We start from the raw sequence: 18,641 nt of genomic DNA on the forward strand, positions 1-18,641 counted from the left end.
GATAAATTCTTGTTGAATCGATCTTTCTTAGTAGTTGTTTCATCTGAATCAGCTCCATAAAGACTCCATGGTTAATTGTTTCTCATATATATTCGACCCTAATTATACTCATCACTGGTCCATTGGCTCAAAGAGCATCACATCACACTGACCTCTGACCTCGGAGGAGAAGTGGGCGGAGTGACGAGTTATAAACAGCTGCAGCTGCTGATCAAGGTCGCAGCACTTGAGGTCGACGTCCCAGGATCGAATTCCTGCCAGGAAGGAGGAAAGAGAAAGATGGCATGAGGACAACGTGAAGCAGAGAAGAACAGAGATCCGTGAAACTGAGGCAGAAACTTTTAAACTTGTATCTGATGAACCTGAGGCACAAACAAACATATGTAACCTTTTTACCAGATGTGGCTGCAGATTCTCGCCTCCCTCCCACCTTCTCCCCTCAACTTGGTTTCTAACTCTGTTTAAGCTGCAGGGAAGGTCAGTGAGCAGAGAGCGCTGTAGCGTTTAAAATCTCCTGAGACTGAGAGCATGCATCTCTCACATCAGTATTACTAACCTAACACTGATATCACACTGTATCACTACTCGCTACTCTGTACAACCACAGGCCCAGTCTGATACTATAACTTTACTGTGAGCATATTCGTATAATAAACATTTTTCACACACACACATAAAGTTACTGTATCCTTCAACTTTTCTTATTTGATGAAAACTACATTTTGCTTAGTCACTGTTCACATACAATGAACAAACAGTTGAGATTTTAGGGGGCTGTGGCTCATGTGGTTGAGTGGTCATCTAACAATTGGAAGGTTGGCAGTTCAATCCCTGGCCCTTGGAGTCTGCATGTCAAAGTGTCCTTAGGCAAGACACTGAAGCCCAGATTGCTCCCGATGGATGTGCCATTGATGTGTGAGTGTGTGTGAATGATTATCTGATGAGCAGGTGGCACCTTGTGCGTTAGAGAGATGACCAACGTAAAAGAAATGTGGTGATATTTGGTCATGGCTCTAAAACGGTGGTGCTAAGTCACACAGTGAGAGAGATTCAAGGATGGTTGTTGTCACGGTCTTGTGATCAAAGACAGCCTGGGATAAAATTCCCACAGTGTCAGAAATTTGGGATGACCATCTCTCTGTGTGACTGTTTCTACGACCTACATACGTCTACTAATCAACCAATATATGCAGCATGAAATGGTGCTAAACCCAAACAAACAGAAGGATAGCAGCTCACCATGGAGACAAAACATGCTAAGAGAAATGTGTGGGATTCCAGCAAAGAGGAAAACCTTGTCGAATTGACCTATGGCTAAGCCCCGCCCTCAAATGTGATGAGCCAATCACAGTGTGTATAGCCATTCCCATACACTCGGACATTTTCTGCCTGGACGTTCACTGAAATGCATTACAGAAAGTCAGTTTTGTTTGGTTTTATGAGCTGTTTCAGGGATTTGAAGTTTAAAAATGGTCAAATGGTGTGCATGGGTGCAACTCCGACACATGGGCGACGAGGTGTATTTTTTACACTTTAAACCACATCTCAACCGAGAAAAGTGTCTGCTTTGGATAAAGTTGTGTGGTAACGTTAGACCACAACATCAACTCAACGTGAATAAGATTAACAATGATGTCTACATCTGTTTTAAGGTAAGTCAACATTGTGTTTGAGGCAACATATTGTCATTTTGGTGGAAAGAAATATAAAGTTATCTTTAACATCTCTAGCTAACGTTAGCTAAAGTTAGCCTGATGTTAGCTCCTAGCTGCGTTGTTCATCATGTCACCTTGTTTGCTGGGAGTTCATTAGCCTATTTTGTTCTAGTTTTGTACTTTGGTGATCGTACATCATTGTTAGCTGTTGTCCAAAGGGCTCTTGTTAAGCTAACGTTAAATTCTGGAGCTTAGCTTCATTAACTTATCTGTAATGGCAGAGATAACAAAGGTTGGCAAACGTTATGCTGAATGATTCAGTGTAAATACTGTAGCACCAAACTAACGGAGAGACACTCTTGGTAAAGATGGTAAAAAGGCCGTTATCCTTTTCTCATATTCTGAGCCAAAAACCTTAACTTCAGTGGCACTTTAACTTGTTGTCTTTGATGGCGACAGCAACGAGATGCGGTTCACAAACGTACACTGTGACCTGTAAATTTTGGCTTGTAATTTAAGCTTTTCATCGACCTTCAACAATAAAATGATGAATATATCCCTCCAATGCTTAGTGTAGGCCCTTTTGGTTACTTCTCAATGACATCTGATCGTTGTCCCCAAAAATCATCAACTGCCTCCAGCGAAATGCCGTGTACTGTGACACCTGCCATAGCGCTAGTCACTGAATGTTGATAGTTTGTCCGAGTGAGTGGAGGGGGGCCAGGCTTAGCCATAGGTCAATTGTGGCAGCAGAAGCCTTGTCTGTATAATGTGTCCTCCAGCTCCTACCATGATTGCGTAAATAAGGACGCAAGAAGGAAGGAAATAGTGGTGGAGTTGCAGCCACAAACAGCTAGCAAACACACACATACACACTGCAGTAGGCCATTTAATAATCTGACCCTCTACGTTGTGCTTCACAGCTGTAGAAGTAAAAACCTGTGCAGCATCCTTGAGCACTCAGTTTGGGAAGATATTGCATCATATGTCGTAGCCTGCAATTCGGCGCTGTCTTCGTACAGTCTGCATACACTGGACTTGATGTCGTACCCAAGTTTGTTAGATCCATGTCGCACAGTGTAGCTGCACTAAACTCATTAGTTTGCTAAAATCTCACAGTCTGTAGGAGGCTTTACACCATTAAAGCGTTTTATAAAGGCAGAACACTCCATTCATCAAAGACATAAAACAAATTTTGCAACAACCAACGACAATGAAATTTAAATGAAAAGAAATTGTAATAAGGGCCCTTCCCTACTTCCTAGCCTTCTACCTCTGCACCCCCCGACTTGAGCCACACCAATTTTTTAACTCTTGCTTTGTTTTTGACATCAGCTGCAGACCTGTGAAGTTTCATGACTGCATCCTGCACTGTAGCTACGCTATCGCTACACCCAACTACTGCCTACTTCACAATGAAAAGGAGTTCAACTATGTTTTAACTACTCTCATATTTTAGCTTGTTGATGTGAAACTAGTTTCAAAACGGAGTTCAATTACACCCAAACTACATCCTGGGAAATGATCAAAATCTGAGTCCTGAGGTATAACTGAGCTGCCAGTGACTGAAGTGTAGGTGTGTTTGATTTAGGGACTAAGACAGGCCAGTCCTCACTGAGGCAGTCCAAGGATGTGTTTCTAAAAAGGTGATAGAAAGCAATTGTTGGGGCAGAATCAGGAAAATGTTAGACTTCTTGGGAAATTTATAGTACTGATCACAGATCTTGGATGGATATCAGGGGTGATTTTAGACAAATAACAGGCGATTGTCATTAAATGAACACCATGGCACTGTGCAATATTGTATGGAAGGAAATCCATATCCCAGCTGACATTGGGCGAGAGGCGGGGTACACCCTGGACAGGTCACCAGACTATCACAGGGCTGACACATAGAGACAGACAACCACTGACACTCACATTCACACCTACAGACAATTTAGAGTCACCAATTAACCTGCATGTCTTTGGACTGTGGGAGGAAGCCGGAGTACCTGCAGAAAACCCACACTGACACGGTGAGAACATGCAAACTCCGCACAGAAGGGCTCCCACACCCCAGGTTCGAACCTAAACTGCCAACTAACTACAACAAATTGTAGTTAAACTAGTAATTGAACTATATATAGGTAACTTCTCTCCAACACTTGTCACCAGGACCACAGTTTTGCCATGATCGCACACACCCCCCCACACACACACACACACACACACACACACACACACTCTCACAAGGTGAAAACAACAACAGCTGTTGCCACATTGTCACACCTCCTAAATAAATCTGAAAATCTGTCAACTCTTTTCAGACCTGCTGTAACTGATTTTTTTTTTTTTTTTGGCCACTTGGGGGCGATGGAAACAGGCTGAAAAAAAAATTGTTTATTCATACATCCAGCAGATTCAGAGCTCTTGTTTGGAGTCATACTTGCATCCACCTGGTAAATGCAGGTCCAGTATACACTAACATTAATTAATGATCAGACTTGATGTGTTATTGTAAAATAGACCAGTTTTAACTGATAATGTAATATTATGAGGTATTGATTAAATAGTTAATTAAAGTTACTACATTATTATTAGGTTTTTTTTTTAATTTAATAATCAGTCTTATCAGTCTGAACGCACACCTTTTCACACTGTCATATTTGGTCTGATTTAAAGGAGACATACATATGGTGACCTGCACTGATGATGACTTTATGATGATAATTTTATACCTAATATTTATAATTAATTATGGTTTTTGTGTAGTCATCTTATAGACTTTTATTGTTTAATTTTATGATCTATGGATACATTCCTGCTTTTTTTTAACTGTGCCTGTAAGGTGTCCTTGAATGCTTTGAAAGGCACCTATAAATAAAATGCATTATCATCATCATCATCGTAACACATTTCATATCTTAAGGATTTATAATATCTAGTTAAAGTAAAAGTCTTTACATAAACATAAGCACTGAAACTAATTAGAGTCCACTGGATCAGTTTGAATGACTCAGTAAAGAACTGATCAGCAACTAACACACCCACACTCTATCTCTCTCTCGCTCTCTTTCTCTCTCTCTCTCACACACACACACACACACACACACACACACACACACACACACACACACACACACACACACACACAGCAGCAGCAGCTTTATCAGATCCTTCTGAGCCGCAGTGAGTCAAACTTCAGAGAGAACTTGTGTCAGATCTCATCCAGCCTGACTGAAACCAATACACACACATCTCTCTCATCTTATCCACTTGTGGATTCCTTCGGCGAGAGCAAGAAATTAGATTATTCTAATTTTTCAAATCCATACCCCTATGCTTAAAAAAAATCTTCTTTCACAAAAAAAGACTTTGAAGACCTTGTTTTGCCCTTAACTGAGGAGAAAATGTTCCCTCGCTGCAGACTGCAGTCTGTTCCAAGAAATGCTGTGTCACTGTTCAATTCACTGGCAAACATCTTTCTTTGCACTACTAGACGCATAAAAATTACAACCTCCTGCTCTGATGTCGACGCCCTTTCATCGCAGCCCTCACAATAAAAAGATTGTTAGCGTTCACAGAAGTGAGGAGAGAGGATGGGAACAAATGAGGTCCTTATATTGTAGGTCTGAATCTGCTCCTCTTTGACGATGACATCAGCGTCAGACATTTAAACTGGGCTCAGACATGACTGCCTGTTTAAAGACAAGAGGAGAGCCGTCAATGGCTGTGAATACATGCATGGAAAGTTTTACTTATCAATAAAGGAGCCAGCATTGTGTTAATGCACATTAACATGTCAATGGGTATGAAATTGTGTTGCCAATTTCCTGTCTCCAGAATGTTTGTAAGCATGGGTCAAAGTTTCTCCTATCAAGTCTGCTTTTATAGATCACAACTTTTGCGTGGGAAGTGGCGTACTCTTTCAGGCCTCGTTTTATGCAAAAGCAATGTTTATAAATGAGACCCCACGACTTTTGGTCCCATGAACCAAACAATCAAGGTCTTGAGAAAATGTGATGGACATTTCCTGTATTTTCTGACATTTAAAACACTTAATGATTAAATTATTAAATAATCAAATCTATTGCTAGAACAAACTAGAAAAGCACTCAGAGAGTGCAGACCTCCGCCAAGTAGGTGATATTCCCTCCCCCTCTGCATCAGATTTTGCAGCCTGCATCACAATTAGGTTATTTGCATCACTATCATTATTAGGTTATTTATGCCTTCACCATGGAGACACTGTGGTGTATTTATTTTGTTTTTATTTTGTACCAACATAGAATATAATGTTTTTTTGTATTTTTCACTTTCTTTTTTTCCAACACAGAACATTAATTTCAACTTTAGAATTACAACAATATTTAGCAAGTAGAACGAGACGTGCTTTCCGGCCACCAGATGGCGCTATTTTCACCGTCTTTAGAAATTGGAATTGCTGCTGAGGCTGTCAGATGATAGACTTTTTATTATTTTATCCACTTTGCTTCAACCGATCACCACCAAAGTTTTATCATCTGTTCCTTGTCCCATTATCCACCTTTCCTGAAAATTTCATCAAAATCCGTTTGTAACTTTTTGAGTTATTTTGCAGACAAACAGACCAATGCCAGCGAAAGCATAACCTCCTTGGCGGAGGTAATAATAAATGATAGCACTATACCAATTGGAATAAGCCAGTTAAAGGGACAGTTTACCCCAAAATTAAAAATACCTTTTTTTCCTCTTACTTGCGGTGCTATTAATGAATCTAGATAGTTTTGGTGTGAGTTGCTGAATGTTGGAGATATGTGTGTTGGCTGTAGAGATGTCTGCCTTCTCTCCAATATAAAGGAACTAGGCACTCAGCTTGTGGTGCTCAAAGTCCCAAAAACTAAAATAAAATAAAATACATTTGATAAACTCAACAGCAATGTAGGGTTTGGCGATATGGCCCTAAAATAATATCACAATATTTCAGGGTATTTTTGACGATATGACAAATTTGTACAAAAACAACAAAAAAAAGAATCAATTTAAGAACACAGAAATGCAACAAAATAAGTGATATAGTTTTGCAGTTTGCTTCAATTATTTGATAAAAACTAAACAAAATGATCTCCCATTTCTTTAGTTTGTGAACAACAACAGTAACTCAGAGTGAGATTCAGATTCTGTAGTGCAACAAAAAAATGTCCCCTGGGATCTATATATATAAATCAACAGGTGATTTCCTTCTTTTAGCAAAATCCTAAATGACTGAGTTGTTTTTTTCCACCTGGACCTTTATGCTCTGCCATTTCTCCTCTAATCATCACACTGTAACCTGTGACAGGCTGTTATGATACCACAGCTATCACACATTCACATATATGGAGTTTTTTGTTGAGCTGCGAGCGTCACGTAGGTTTACATTACCAAAGGTTTATGACAAAATCACTTGACGACACCGACTCCTGTGTGCACACGGTGAGAGAGAGAGAGACGCTCTGAATGAGTTCTCTCTGAGCGGTAAGTCACTAAAAGAGTCTGAGAAGTCCGGGACTGTTCATAAAACATTCAGGACGCCAGAGTTTATTCCACACTACTGAAGCTGCTCCTCTTTCTGGAACCACTGCTGAGTCAGTAATAATTTCACTTTCAGCCACGCTTGTTGTTGCCGTGGTTACCGGTATGACATCAATATGTCAGCAAGTCGAAATATCACAAGTATCAAGATATGAATTTTTCATAACATTTTTAAAACTATACCAGTATTATTGTGAACGAGATGATATGGCACACTACAGTAGAGTCTATTTCCAGAAATCATGACCCGGTTACTCAGATAATCCACAGACACTGTTGTGAGCTGTTTTATGTATCATCTTGCAGAAGGAAGCGTACATCTACTGCTAGCTCACCTAGCACCACTGAGCTCGCTAACGTTACAAGCTAACATTACAGCTCAGCCTGGGAGCACACCATTAAGGTAACAAGCACAGGCTACCCATCCATGAGTAGATGCACACTTACTTCTGCTCAGTTATACAGTTGGCAGGTGTGGTTCAGTAGACAGAAAATAGTTCCTACATGTAACTGCTCTGTGGATTATCTTGAGTAACTGGGTCATGATTTCTGTTAAGAGACACTGCTGTTGAGTTTTTCAGATGTATTTTTTGGGGCTTTGAGTACCACAAGAGTGCCATTTAGTTCCATTATATCAGAGAGAAGGCAGACATCTATATGGCTGATATCTCCAACACTCTGCAACTCACATCAAAACAATCTAGAGTGATGAATAGCACTACAGGTAAGAAGAAAAATATGCATTTTTGATTTTAGGACAAACTGTCCCTTTAAACTCTCTTCCACGCTGGTTAAACCGCTTTTATACTGGTTCTATTTTGTCCTTTTAGTTGTCAGTATCTGCTCAAAGTCACAGAGTTATCCAGACCTGCACATCAATATGCATGATGACAGCCCAACTTGGGACCCTCCACTGCACGGGAGAGAGTCACGAATGCTCCCACTGAAAAGCTTAGGGAAGCATCTGTATGCTACTTATGGGATGAGGAATATTACCAGATGTCCATTTGCCAAATCAACAACTTAGGTCTCATCCTTGAAACCTTCTTACTTGTAAAACTAAAACATACTGCTTGATGAAGCAGAAATCTTCCTCAGCTTTGTGGTTGTTTTATAGAATTAAACAGGTTCACTGCTGCACTTTATGACCAACAGGAGGAAAAACACCCACTGTAACTGCAGTTCTCACTGACCACAGCTGCAGTGAGTGTTTTCTGCTCTCCAGTTTCAGGGGGGCAGTAATGAGCCCATTACCAGAAGGAAGCAAAGAGGATGCTGCACTCAGAAACCTACTTAGACAACTGACATTTTGAATGGTTGTCTGTCTCTATGTGCCAGTCCTGTGATAGTCTGGCGACCTGTCCAGGGTGTACCCCACCTCACGTCCAATTTTAGCCCCCCACTACCCCTAACAGGATAAGCGGTTATGGAAAATGAATGAACATAAAATGAATAATGCCTGCACTGACGCACTGAAATATTCAGAATTATTTGGTTTCCCTATGGCAACATACAGACTCCATAAAGCCCAGATCAGACAGACTGCTTTTTAGCAGCCTTTTTTAATGAGAGTGTAGCTTTTGCTGCTGAGCATGTCGTATTTCTGCAGAAGCGCCCTGAACAACTTGAGTTGAAAAAACTCAAAGCAGAAAAGCGCCTGATATCAATTGTGCTTTTTCTCATCAACCAATCAGATGAATTGAGAGGCAGGCCTTCTGTGATGAGATGTTTGCAGTAATTAAAAAAAAGACAAAGGGAGTCACTCTTTTATTAATTTGTAGATTAGAACAAAAAAGGCAGTGCAGTGAGCCTCGTGTTTTGCAACCCGCAAAAAGCACTCTGTCTGATCTGGGCCTTTTTATGTCTTAAGGCTGAGCTAGGGACGAGCATTGCAAATGAGCTTTGGCTATAAATGCTGTGGTGTGTGGCATTTTCGTATGCTACATACAGTCCCTATACAAATAAACATAAAATAAAATAAAATAAAGATTAATTCACTTAATCTGAATAAGACCTGAACCAAAGTATGACCAGTAAAGCTGTGTGACTCAAATCATCCTGAGCATTAAAGTATGCAACATCAGTATCTGACGATACGCCTTGATATCAGCAAGTAAGATGATATTCGCCAACGGCAGTTGCTCAAGTTTTGCTGATGTGTCACATCAACTTTGTGCAGGCTAAAAAGCAGGGCTCAAGACTAACGACATCCCGTTGTCCTGGAGACAATAGAAAACATGTTTGGGATGAACAGAGATTTTCCCCAGGACGCCGTTGGTACAAAAGGACGCAGTAAACTCACTATCGACGCATCAGGGAACATACCCTGTTGGTTTCCTGACAATGCTACATTGTGAACAACAAATCCGTGTTAAAATCGGCAGGAGGACAGCTAGCTAACATTAGCTGTTAGCAGCCAGTGCCCACAACTAACTGCTGACAGAGTTTCCATTGAGTTACATGATTCGGTAAAAATGAGTACAAGGCTTAGTAGGTAAAGTGAAATGCTCTTGTGATGTGTTCAGTTTAATCTTGTAAAATGCAGTTTTTAGGTGAATAACTCTAATAAATACAATTGTGTGAAGGAGAAATTTGTTGATGTTTCCACAGCAATATGAAATAGTTTTTAGGGAATTACGATATAGTAAAAGACTTTTGATGCAGTTCTTTTTAAAAGATGTTTTTCATCTGACAGTTTATATGTAAGGTTGATTCAGAAGGCCCTGATCACACAGAAAGTGTTTAAGCAGCTGGAGGCAGCTTTTTGAAATTGTTTTTAAAGAGAATTAAGCGTTTTGCTTGCGGTTTTTGTGTTGCAACCCGCCTCGCATTTCTGCACTCTAGGCGCCTGGTAGTTTTTGCCACAGCTCTCTGAACTCCTCAAGTTGAAAAAACTTCAGCTCAGAGTGGAAAGGCGACCCATGTCATCTCAGCTTTTTTCCCATTTTCTAATGAGATGATTTGAGAGGCGGGCCTGCTGTGGTGGTCACGACAACAAGTTTACAGCTTGCAAACCATGGAGGAGAAACTGGTGGTAGCAGTTGCTGGATACCCAGAGCTATACGGCCCTATGATAGACAGCAGGTTGTCAAACTGCCCCTGAATCATCCTAAAATATGCCTGGAAACAGCCATCATGGAGGTGAAGCTCCTAGACCAACTGGTTGTACTCCCCATGATCCACCCTCTTTGTTAGGGTCTCATGTACCCACACAGATCTCTGTTTATCTGCTGACAACCTCTCACCCTCAACCAGAGCTACAGCAAGTACCCTCTGCCTCAACATTTTAGGAACTAGATACTTATTACCGTGAAACAAATAAAATTAATAGACTTAGACTTACTTTATTCGTCCCAGAGGGAAATTCGTTTCCACTAACTGTACATTTACAGAGATATATTCATGGTGGATTGATTACATATAAAGGTTAGGATAAGGCAGTGATGACATGGTTGCTGATTTGTTTTTTTTCTTGCAGCATTCAATTTAAAAATAAATAAATAAATAAACGTAGCACAACCTGCAAAATGCTTTCTGTGTGATTGGGGCCTTAATTTATATAATTGAATTTGTGCTCATTCAAAGATGAAGCAATGAAGAACCTAAATCAGATTAGTTAATTTTTATAAGGAGATTCCTGTTTTCCCTTCACAAAATGGGGAATAAAACATAATAAAAACAACAAAAACATCAGTATCAATATCGACTCAGATTCAGTTCATCCCTACATTAAAACAATCCACCTCTTTTTAGTATCTGTGGTCTTAAAAAGTGGCTGTAAAATGTTTATAGTTTCCTCTTTCAGGAAGATATGACAAAGACATGATTGTTTGGAGCCTAGTGGCAGAGTGGACTCTGCTGTCCCCCTCATAATTCACCACAGCAGCTGTTCTCTGTGAAGGACAAGACTACAAAGTTTTTACAGCCATTTTCCAAACCTACAAGGGACAAGCCTCTGGTGCTCCAAAGGTGGGAGAATGGAAGAGGTGTGAAATGTTGATAATGGTATTAATTCAAATATGTTATCACGTAATACCTCATCAGTTGTTGAATGAGTCATTACCTGCACTGTGTGTAAAATGTTTCATCACTTCCCTCTTTGAGATGCAGCCAAAGGAATATGGCTGCTTAATGCTGCAGAACACCTACACCCTCTTTATGTAGGGGGAAGTGTCACAACACTGTTTCAAAGTTATATCCAATATAAAATCTAAACTCAGGGTTGGAACATGGTGTCTTCATGCCGTCTGAGGTGAGAGGGGAAGAGCATTAAGCTCAGTGTCAGAACCACAGTCACACTAATTTTCTATTTCACCGCCTCCAGGTTTCTGATCTGCTACACCTAAAGGGTGTTAGGCCTGAAAGTCCTTCCCTGCACCTCTGGGGAGAACACTGAATCCCAAGCTCAGGACATGTTAGTGATGTTTGATCACCCTCTCTCCTCAGGAACAATAAAGTCTAATAGGTATTTGGTGCAGGGACACTGAAAGAAAATAAACTGTAGTGGACAAACACACGGTGCAGAAACTGGGCCTCAAATAACAGAACAAATAGATGGTGAAATGTATATATGAATCAAACATATGTGACATTGACGATAGAGATATCTGCCTTTTCTCCAATATAATGGAACTAGATGGCACTCAGCTTGTGGTGCTTAAAGTGCTAAAAAAAATACATTTTTTTTTTTTAAAAATACAACTGTATCACCGGGCAGAAGGAAGTGTGCATCTACTACTAGCTCACCTAGCTCCACGAGCATCTCGTCCATGAGTAGATGCACGATTCCTGGTTGACAAGGTTGGAGGCAAAGACGGTGGATAAACCAAGACGGTCCACTGCGAGTCAGTTTCCTGTATCAGTGTCACGTGGGGTTCGTGACCACCACGCCCCTTTAGGAGACTAACAGCAGTTCCTGAGTCCATTGACTTCAGTGGGAGAAATGAAGGTGATTACAGATTATGGCTGATTCTTTTGCCCCATAGTCAAGGAAGCAAATATTGGACCCATTTATCACAAGCCACGTATCTTCAGAACATTCCAACACCAAAATAGCAAATTTCAGACGGACAAATCAGGAGAAAATTTACTTTGTTCAAGACCTGTCTCTGTCTCAACAACACACTATCACGAGATCTGGCAACAGATATCTCCTCTCTGGTGCTGAAATCAGTGCAGTTTCACCAAAGATAATGGATTTAAACATATTTTTCCTAGCGGATATCTTAGTTACAACATGATTGAGCCAGCAAAGCAGTTTTTTCTGTTGCTATGTGTGGTATTTATTCAGTTTTGGGAAATCACGATGTCTAGAAACATCAGTGGCTGCAGCTGACAGGGACAGCTACTCCAGTTAGCTCAATCATGTTGTAACTAAGACATCCGCTGGACAAAAAAAAAAAAAAAAAATTCATGGACCGTTTATTTATTTAGCTTACGGCCAGTAAGGGTACACACATGTTGACGGAAGTGAGGTTGGGGATACTCGTCTTTGATTGGCGGTTCTCCATCGTTTTTGATTGGGGTACGGGGGACAGTGCCTACTTAGGAGACCGGAAATGTCTACCATTTCATACAATGGGAGTATATTGTAGGTGGGCCATCTTGTAGTAATCCAGTATCTTTGTTGGAGGTTGCAGTTCAGGACAAAGAAAATAGTTCCCACATGAAACTGCTCAAATGTAGATTGATAAATAGCACTACAGTTTAGGGGTGGGCGATATGACCCTAAAATAATATCAGAATATATCAGGGTATTTTTGCGATAATGATTTTCTTGACATTATGACAAATTAGTAAAAAAAAAAAAAAACAACATTTATTATCAATTTAAGAAAATAGAATTGCAACAAAATAAGTGATATAGTTATACAGTTTGCCTTTAAATATTCAGTAAAAAGTAAACAAAAATTATCTATCATTTCTTTAACAACAGTAACTCAGAGTGAGATTCAGATTCTGTATACAATAGTGCAACAAAATAAAATCTACCATAAATTACACATTTAAACAGCTCCCAAACACAAAAAATGTCCCCTGGGATCTATATATACGTAAATCAACAGGTGATTTCCTTCTTTTAGCAAAATCCTAAGTGACTGAGTTGTTTTTTTTCCACCTGCACCTTTATGCTCTGCCATTTCTCCTCTAATCATCACGCTGTAACCTGTGACAGGCTGTTATGATACCACAGCTATCACACATTCACATATATGGAGTTTTTTGTTGAGCCGCGAGCGTCATGTAGGTTTACATTGCCAGAGGTTTAACCATTTGACGACACCGACTGCCAACCTCGACTCCTGTGGAGAGGGACAGACGCTGTGCTGCTGCCAGAGGAGCCGCTGAATGAGTTCCCTCTGAGCGATAAGTCACTAAAAGAGTCTGAGAAGTCCGGGGCTGTTCATAAAACAATCAGGACGTCACAGTTTATTCCACACTACTGAAGCTGCTCCTCTTTCTGGAACCACCACATAGTCGGTAATAATTTCGCTTTCAGCCATGCTTGTTATTGCCGTGGGTAACAGTGTGATGTCAGTACATCAGTAAGCGAGTATCACATATGAATTTTTCATATATTAAAAATTACACCGGTGTTATAATGGAAGGGATGATATGACACACACCTACTGGCCGCTGGATTTTTCATCTACCAGTCGTCGTGGCTAATGAGTCAAAAAGTTGACACTGAACTTGACTGACTTTTGACTTTCAGCGGTCTCCCAGGTAAAAGTCCAGAGTTTGGTTGACCCACCCACCTCACCTCTCACTGACTTTATGCTGACTTTCTCACTCTTTATACCACAGTAGTTGCCAGAAGCATAAAAAATGTTGCTGCCCGGTGCATCTCATATTGCAGAGTCACTTTATTCTATTCAACACTTTGTCTGCCATTTTTAGTCACTTTATTCATCTGATGTAGCAATTTTATTTTATCTTTTATTTATCTATTATTATCTTTCATTTTTATTTTTATTTTTTCTCTTTAATCTTATTCTTATTTAATGTTATCTTATCGTATCTTAATGCCAAGGGCCCCCAAGATGACAATGAATTATTTAAAAGAATAACAGGTAGATTATTTAAATATAATTGCTGACCTTACATTAAAGAAAAAAAGCAATGTCAAGACATCACATTGGGATCCGAGGAAGTTAATTTCATTATAGAGACTAAACAACTAAACAAAAACATTATTGTTACATTAATTCATAAGAAAAGAGTCAGTAGTTGCGGCACTGTTGAGATTTCAAGGAAATCAAACTGGTCCAAACAAAAACATCTTTAACCTCTGTCTTTTATGACGACAGCACTGCAGTGTGGGTGACTTGTTGCTGGCCTACATAAGGACCCTGCAGCTAACATGTAATGAGAGGCGAGGACAGGTCGTTCGCACTGACTCACACTTGAAACACCGACCTGGGCGAAAGAATCAATGCTAATGAACAATGGGGGTGTGATACTGAGTAGCAGAGCAGTAACGTCCCTGATGCTGGGAAAAGGAGGTCAGAGGGGATGGATGGGGTTGCTATGGCGTCAGACTGGCATCTAAAAGAGCGATTGATCATCTGGACTGAGAGCAGCTTAGACTGGGCAACGGCACAGCAGAAAAATTGCTGACTGGCACACCCCTGAGTCTGCACACAGCCACATCCTTCACAACCGCTCAACATCCCCAAACTTCAGACATCCCACACTGACAGGATGACTGGAGCCTGATGCAGCTCCTCAAGAGGGGAGGAAGCGTTTGAAGCCGCTGAGATATTCAGCTGAGTAATGATGCCTGAGTGTGACAAAGGAAGCAGGAGAGAGAAAGCTACGTGTTTCTATCCGTGTCTATCCGTGAAGCTGTTGTGTTCTCGCTGCTGAGCACAGCCTGCAGATGTTTGTTTACTGGTTTGAGGGAACAGGACACTGCCATGCAGGAATACACACATGTAGAGACACACATGCCAAACACACATTCCCCTGCTCAAATGTAAACTGCATTTTAGGTGTCTGCTGCAACAACTTACAGGCTCATTATTGTGCAGGGTGGAAATAAATGTTTTACTAGGGACTGTTCGTTACTTATGAGGGGGAGGAGGGGGTAATGCAAAAGGGAAGAGGTGTGCCGTATAATTTTTTTAAGCTCTGGGGAGGAACATATGTTTGTTTTGGCTTAGGGGAGGGATTTACAACTCCAAATAACTGTATTTGCATTCATTTTAAAAGTGAAGCGTGTAAGATTCAGGGGGATTTGGTGGCATCTAGTGGTGAACTGCAGATTGCCACCAGCTAAAATGTCCTTTAAAATAAAGTACAGAGTTCAGTTTTTCTGTTCTGGGCTACTGTACATGGCAGTGCAACATGGCTGTGTCCATAAACAAGGTCCTGTTTCATGTAAATGTAATCTGCTCATTCTTAAGCCCAGTTCAGACCAATGATTCGCAATGTGACGAGTTGAAACAGGCAACTAAATTTACTTGCAATGCGCCATTGTACAACGTTCTAAAAACCTGCCGGTTCACAGCAATGCAACTAGATGAAACGGTGTATCATCTCTATGCAACAGCTCTCTGTACTTCTGTTCTGATTTGCAGCTTTTATGGCTGAATATAATTTGTAGCTTCTTAAAATATGAATGAGGATCGTGATGGTGAGATACTGGCTACAACTGCATTTGTAGTAGTGATGAAACGGTGGAAAACAAACAAAACCAGCATCAGATGGACTGTATTCATAATAAATACGCCACAATAATGTAAATAACCAGCGCCAATTTAATAAGTCAAAGAGACTATGCGTGTGGATGTCGGGGGGACATAAGCACATACAGTGAGCAGCAGCAGTGACCCACCGTTTGACACTGGCACACCGTGAGGACGGAAACAGAGGGCTCAGCGGGGGACAGAGCACCTGCCGCAGCAAGTGAACACACCATCTGCCTTCATTTTGACTTGGCCAGCGGACTTCACCACAAGCGGATGCTTTACGTTCTAAAACCAGCTGCCGGCGATTTGAACAGCTGAGTTGCAGGTAACACCATCAGCCTAGTTGAGTCAAGCTCAGACGGCCAGTTCACACCACTGCAACTTCTCTCTGAAACGTTCGTTCCGTCGTAATCCAAGTGCCCTGAAGCCGCGGCATGCAAAATTGACTTGAAAAGATGTAATTTACTCCACTTTTATTGCATCATTTCTCAACGTGGTCAGTTAGCCTGCAGGAGTGCTGTGTTTACATGGCAACTCGCACCAGACTAGTGGTGGTGCAAGCTAACTGACCACGGTGAGAAATGATAGTGATAAAAGTGGAGTAAATTACGTCAATCTCAAGTCAATTTGGATTATGACAAACGAGCTGTTCTGACGTTTTTGAAATGCATTAGCAGAGTTTTATTACATTTTCAAAATGTGGGTTCCATGCACTTCAAGTGTAGCTGTTATTCCGGCTAGCTGTTATCCTCCGATACCCCGAACGAGTTTTGTGGATTAAAAAACTACACTGGACTTCTTGTCAGCATGAGGGTCAGTAAGTACTGTCTGTATTTTCTTTCTAAAGTGCCCATTTCCTTTAAGGTAACAATAACACAACGATTTTTATTTTAAGATAATTATACACAAAAGAAAATAGACTTTTTATATTATATCCCATTTCTGCCACTATATCGGGGGATATATTGGCCATCTGAATCCCTATATCTGTCTGTGGATTTAGAAGGCAAATATTGCCAAAATTACACCATTAATCACAGCCAGGAGCTACAAAAACAGAAATTATGGTTAGACTTCAAATTTCTGACGGTCCTTGAACACATCGTGTGCAACCAAAGCATCCCTCTGAAAAAACATAACCAAACTCATTTAACATTTGGCCAAAAATAAACTGACCAGCATGAACGACAAGAGTGCAGAAGAGAGGCTTTTTTTTTAACTCCAGGATTTCATCTTCAACTTTTCATTTTCAGACATCACAGGGTACGTTTTTTAAAATCTAATAATTGATTTGTGGTGGAGGCAGGGTCATGCATTTTCCTCCAGTCACTACAAGAGGCTCAAGGAAACATATTTGTCGCTTCAGGGAGTCACACCCCAGCCACACCTCTCCTCTGATAAGTAAAGAACAGTCCCTTTTTTTACTCATCTTATTCAGCTGTGCTGATCAGTCAGTGATCTCTGCCTAATCTGTATTTGATTCCCACACTGATAAAACAGAGTGCAGTATTTTGGTAAAACAGAGAGACAGGCTCTCTGCTAAATTACTGATCTGTTAGAGACAGAACACCTCTGCTGCATCCACAACTTGAGTCTGCAATTTCGCAGTCATAGAGTTCACAGTGGGCAAGAGAAAATGCGTGGTGTCCCATGGTGCAATGCTGCAGCAGCTGCCTCTACCTATGGATACTATCCTGTCCATTGCGTCAAAACATTTCTCTCCTGTTGATGTTTAAATCACTTTCCATCCCGGAGCTGCAGTCACAGCTGCCCAACAGATAACAACCACAGATGCAGACCGGTGATTCGTCCGTCACTCACCTCGCTCTATCTGCGCTCTGGCGGTGTCCAGCTGGTGCTCCGTGCCGATCTCCCCGATCACTATCAGCATGTAGTAGGAGCCCCGGTTGAACGGCACCCCGCGCCGCCGTCTCCCTCCTCCTCGGCGATACCGTAGTGGCTCCTCGGACCCCGGCGGCGGCGGAGCGCTGTAGCCCTCGTCTTCCTCAACCACCGGGAGCGCACCTCGCACCGGGATCTCCATGGCAACAACCCCTGGAGCCGACGCCGTGGCTGACTCCATCGCCATGACAACTACCGGTGTGAGCGAGGGGAAGAGTGTGGTGGGGTGGGAGGGGGGAGGAGGGGGCGGAAGATGAGGAGGATGCGGAGAGGTGAGGGAGGGGAGGGAGGTGAAGACAGGGGATAACGTGTCAAACTGCACGGATTATTGATAAACACTTATTTCCGGTGGAGCTTTCAAAATAAGAGTGCTTCAGTGACCGTGGCACTGAGAGCTGTAAAATGTTATTATTGAGCTAGAAGAAGTTTTTTTTTTTTTTTTTTTTTTTTTTAAATTTTATTATCCTCTTCCTCTATCTTAAAAATAAATTATGCCAGGATAACATACTTTAAATGTATTTACATATATAGTAACTCATAGACAATAATAAATAGGCCTACATTTTTAGTTTTAATATTGTTTACATAAATACATAAATAATACGGTAAATATGACAAAACACAACCTACTAGTCTTTTTTATAATTCTAAAATAACAAGAATGTGAATTAATTCTATTGATGTGTGTATACACACACACACACACACACACACACACACACACACATATATATATAGTATAGTTTTTTTTATTTTATAATGTACATTTTCATTTCTATTTTATTTTATTGCTTTATATTTATATACTTCTATTTATACTCTTTTCTTACTTCTTACTAGTCTCACTTTCCCCTCT

At 40.9% G+C, this 18,641-nt stretch overlaps 1 protein-coding gene across 1 annotated transcript in view; it reads right to left on the reverse strand.

Moving 5' to 3' along the window:
• The window catches only part of LOC125886933 (microtubule-associated protein 1B-like), a 118,914-nt gene extending 100,912 nt beyond the window's left edge, over positions 1-18,002 (reverse strand). The window contains exons 1-2 of the mRNA XM_049573311.1: positions 17,705-18,002; positions 153-254 (exon numbers count right to left, since the gene is read on the reverse strand). Coding sequence (XP_049429268.1) covers positions 153-254; positions 17,705-17,972 — 370 coding nt within the window. The 5' untranslated portion in view covers positions 17,973-18,002. The remainder of the gene's footprint in view (positions 1-152; positions 255-17,704) is intronic.
• Positions 18,003-18,641: the final 639 nt, after the last annotated feature.

This window comes from Epinephelus fuscoguttatus, linkage group LG4 (assembly GCF_011397635.1).
Source record: "Epinephelus fuscoguttatus linkage group LG4, E.fuscoguttatus.final_Chr_v1".
NCBI lineage: Eukaryota > Metazoa > Chordata > Actinopteri > Perciformes > Serranidae > Epinephelus > Epinephelus fuscoguttatus.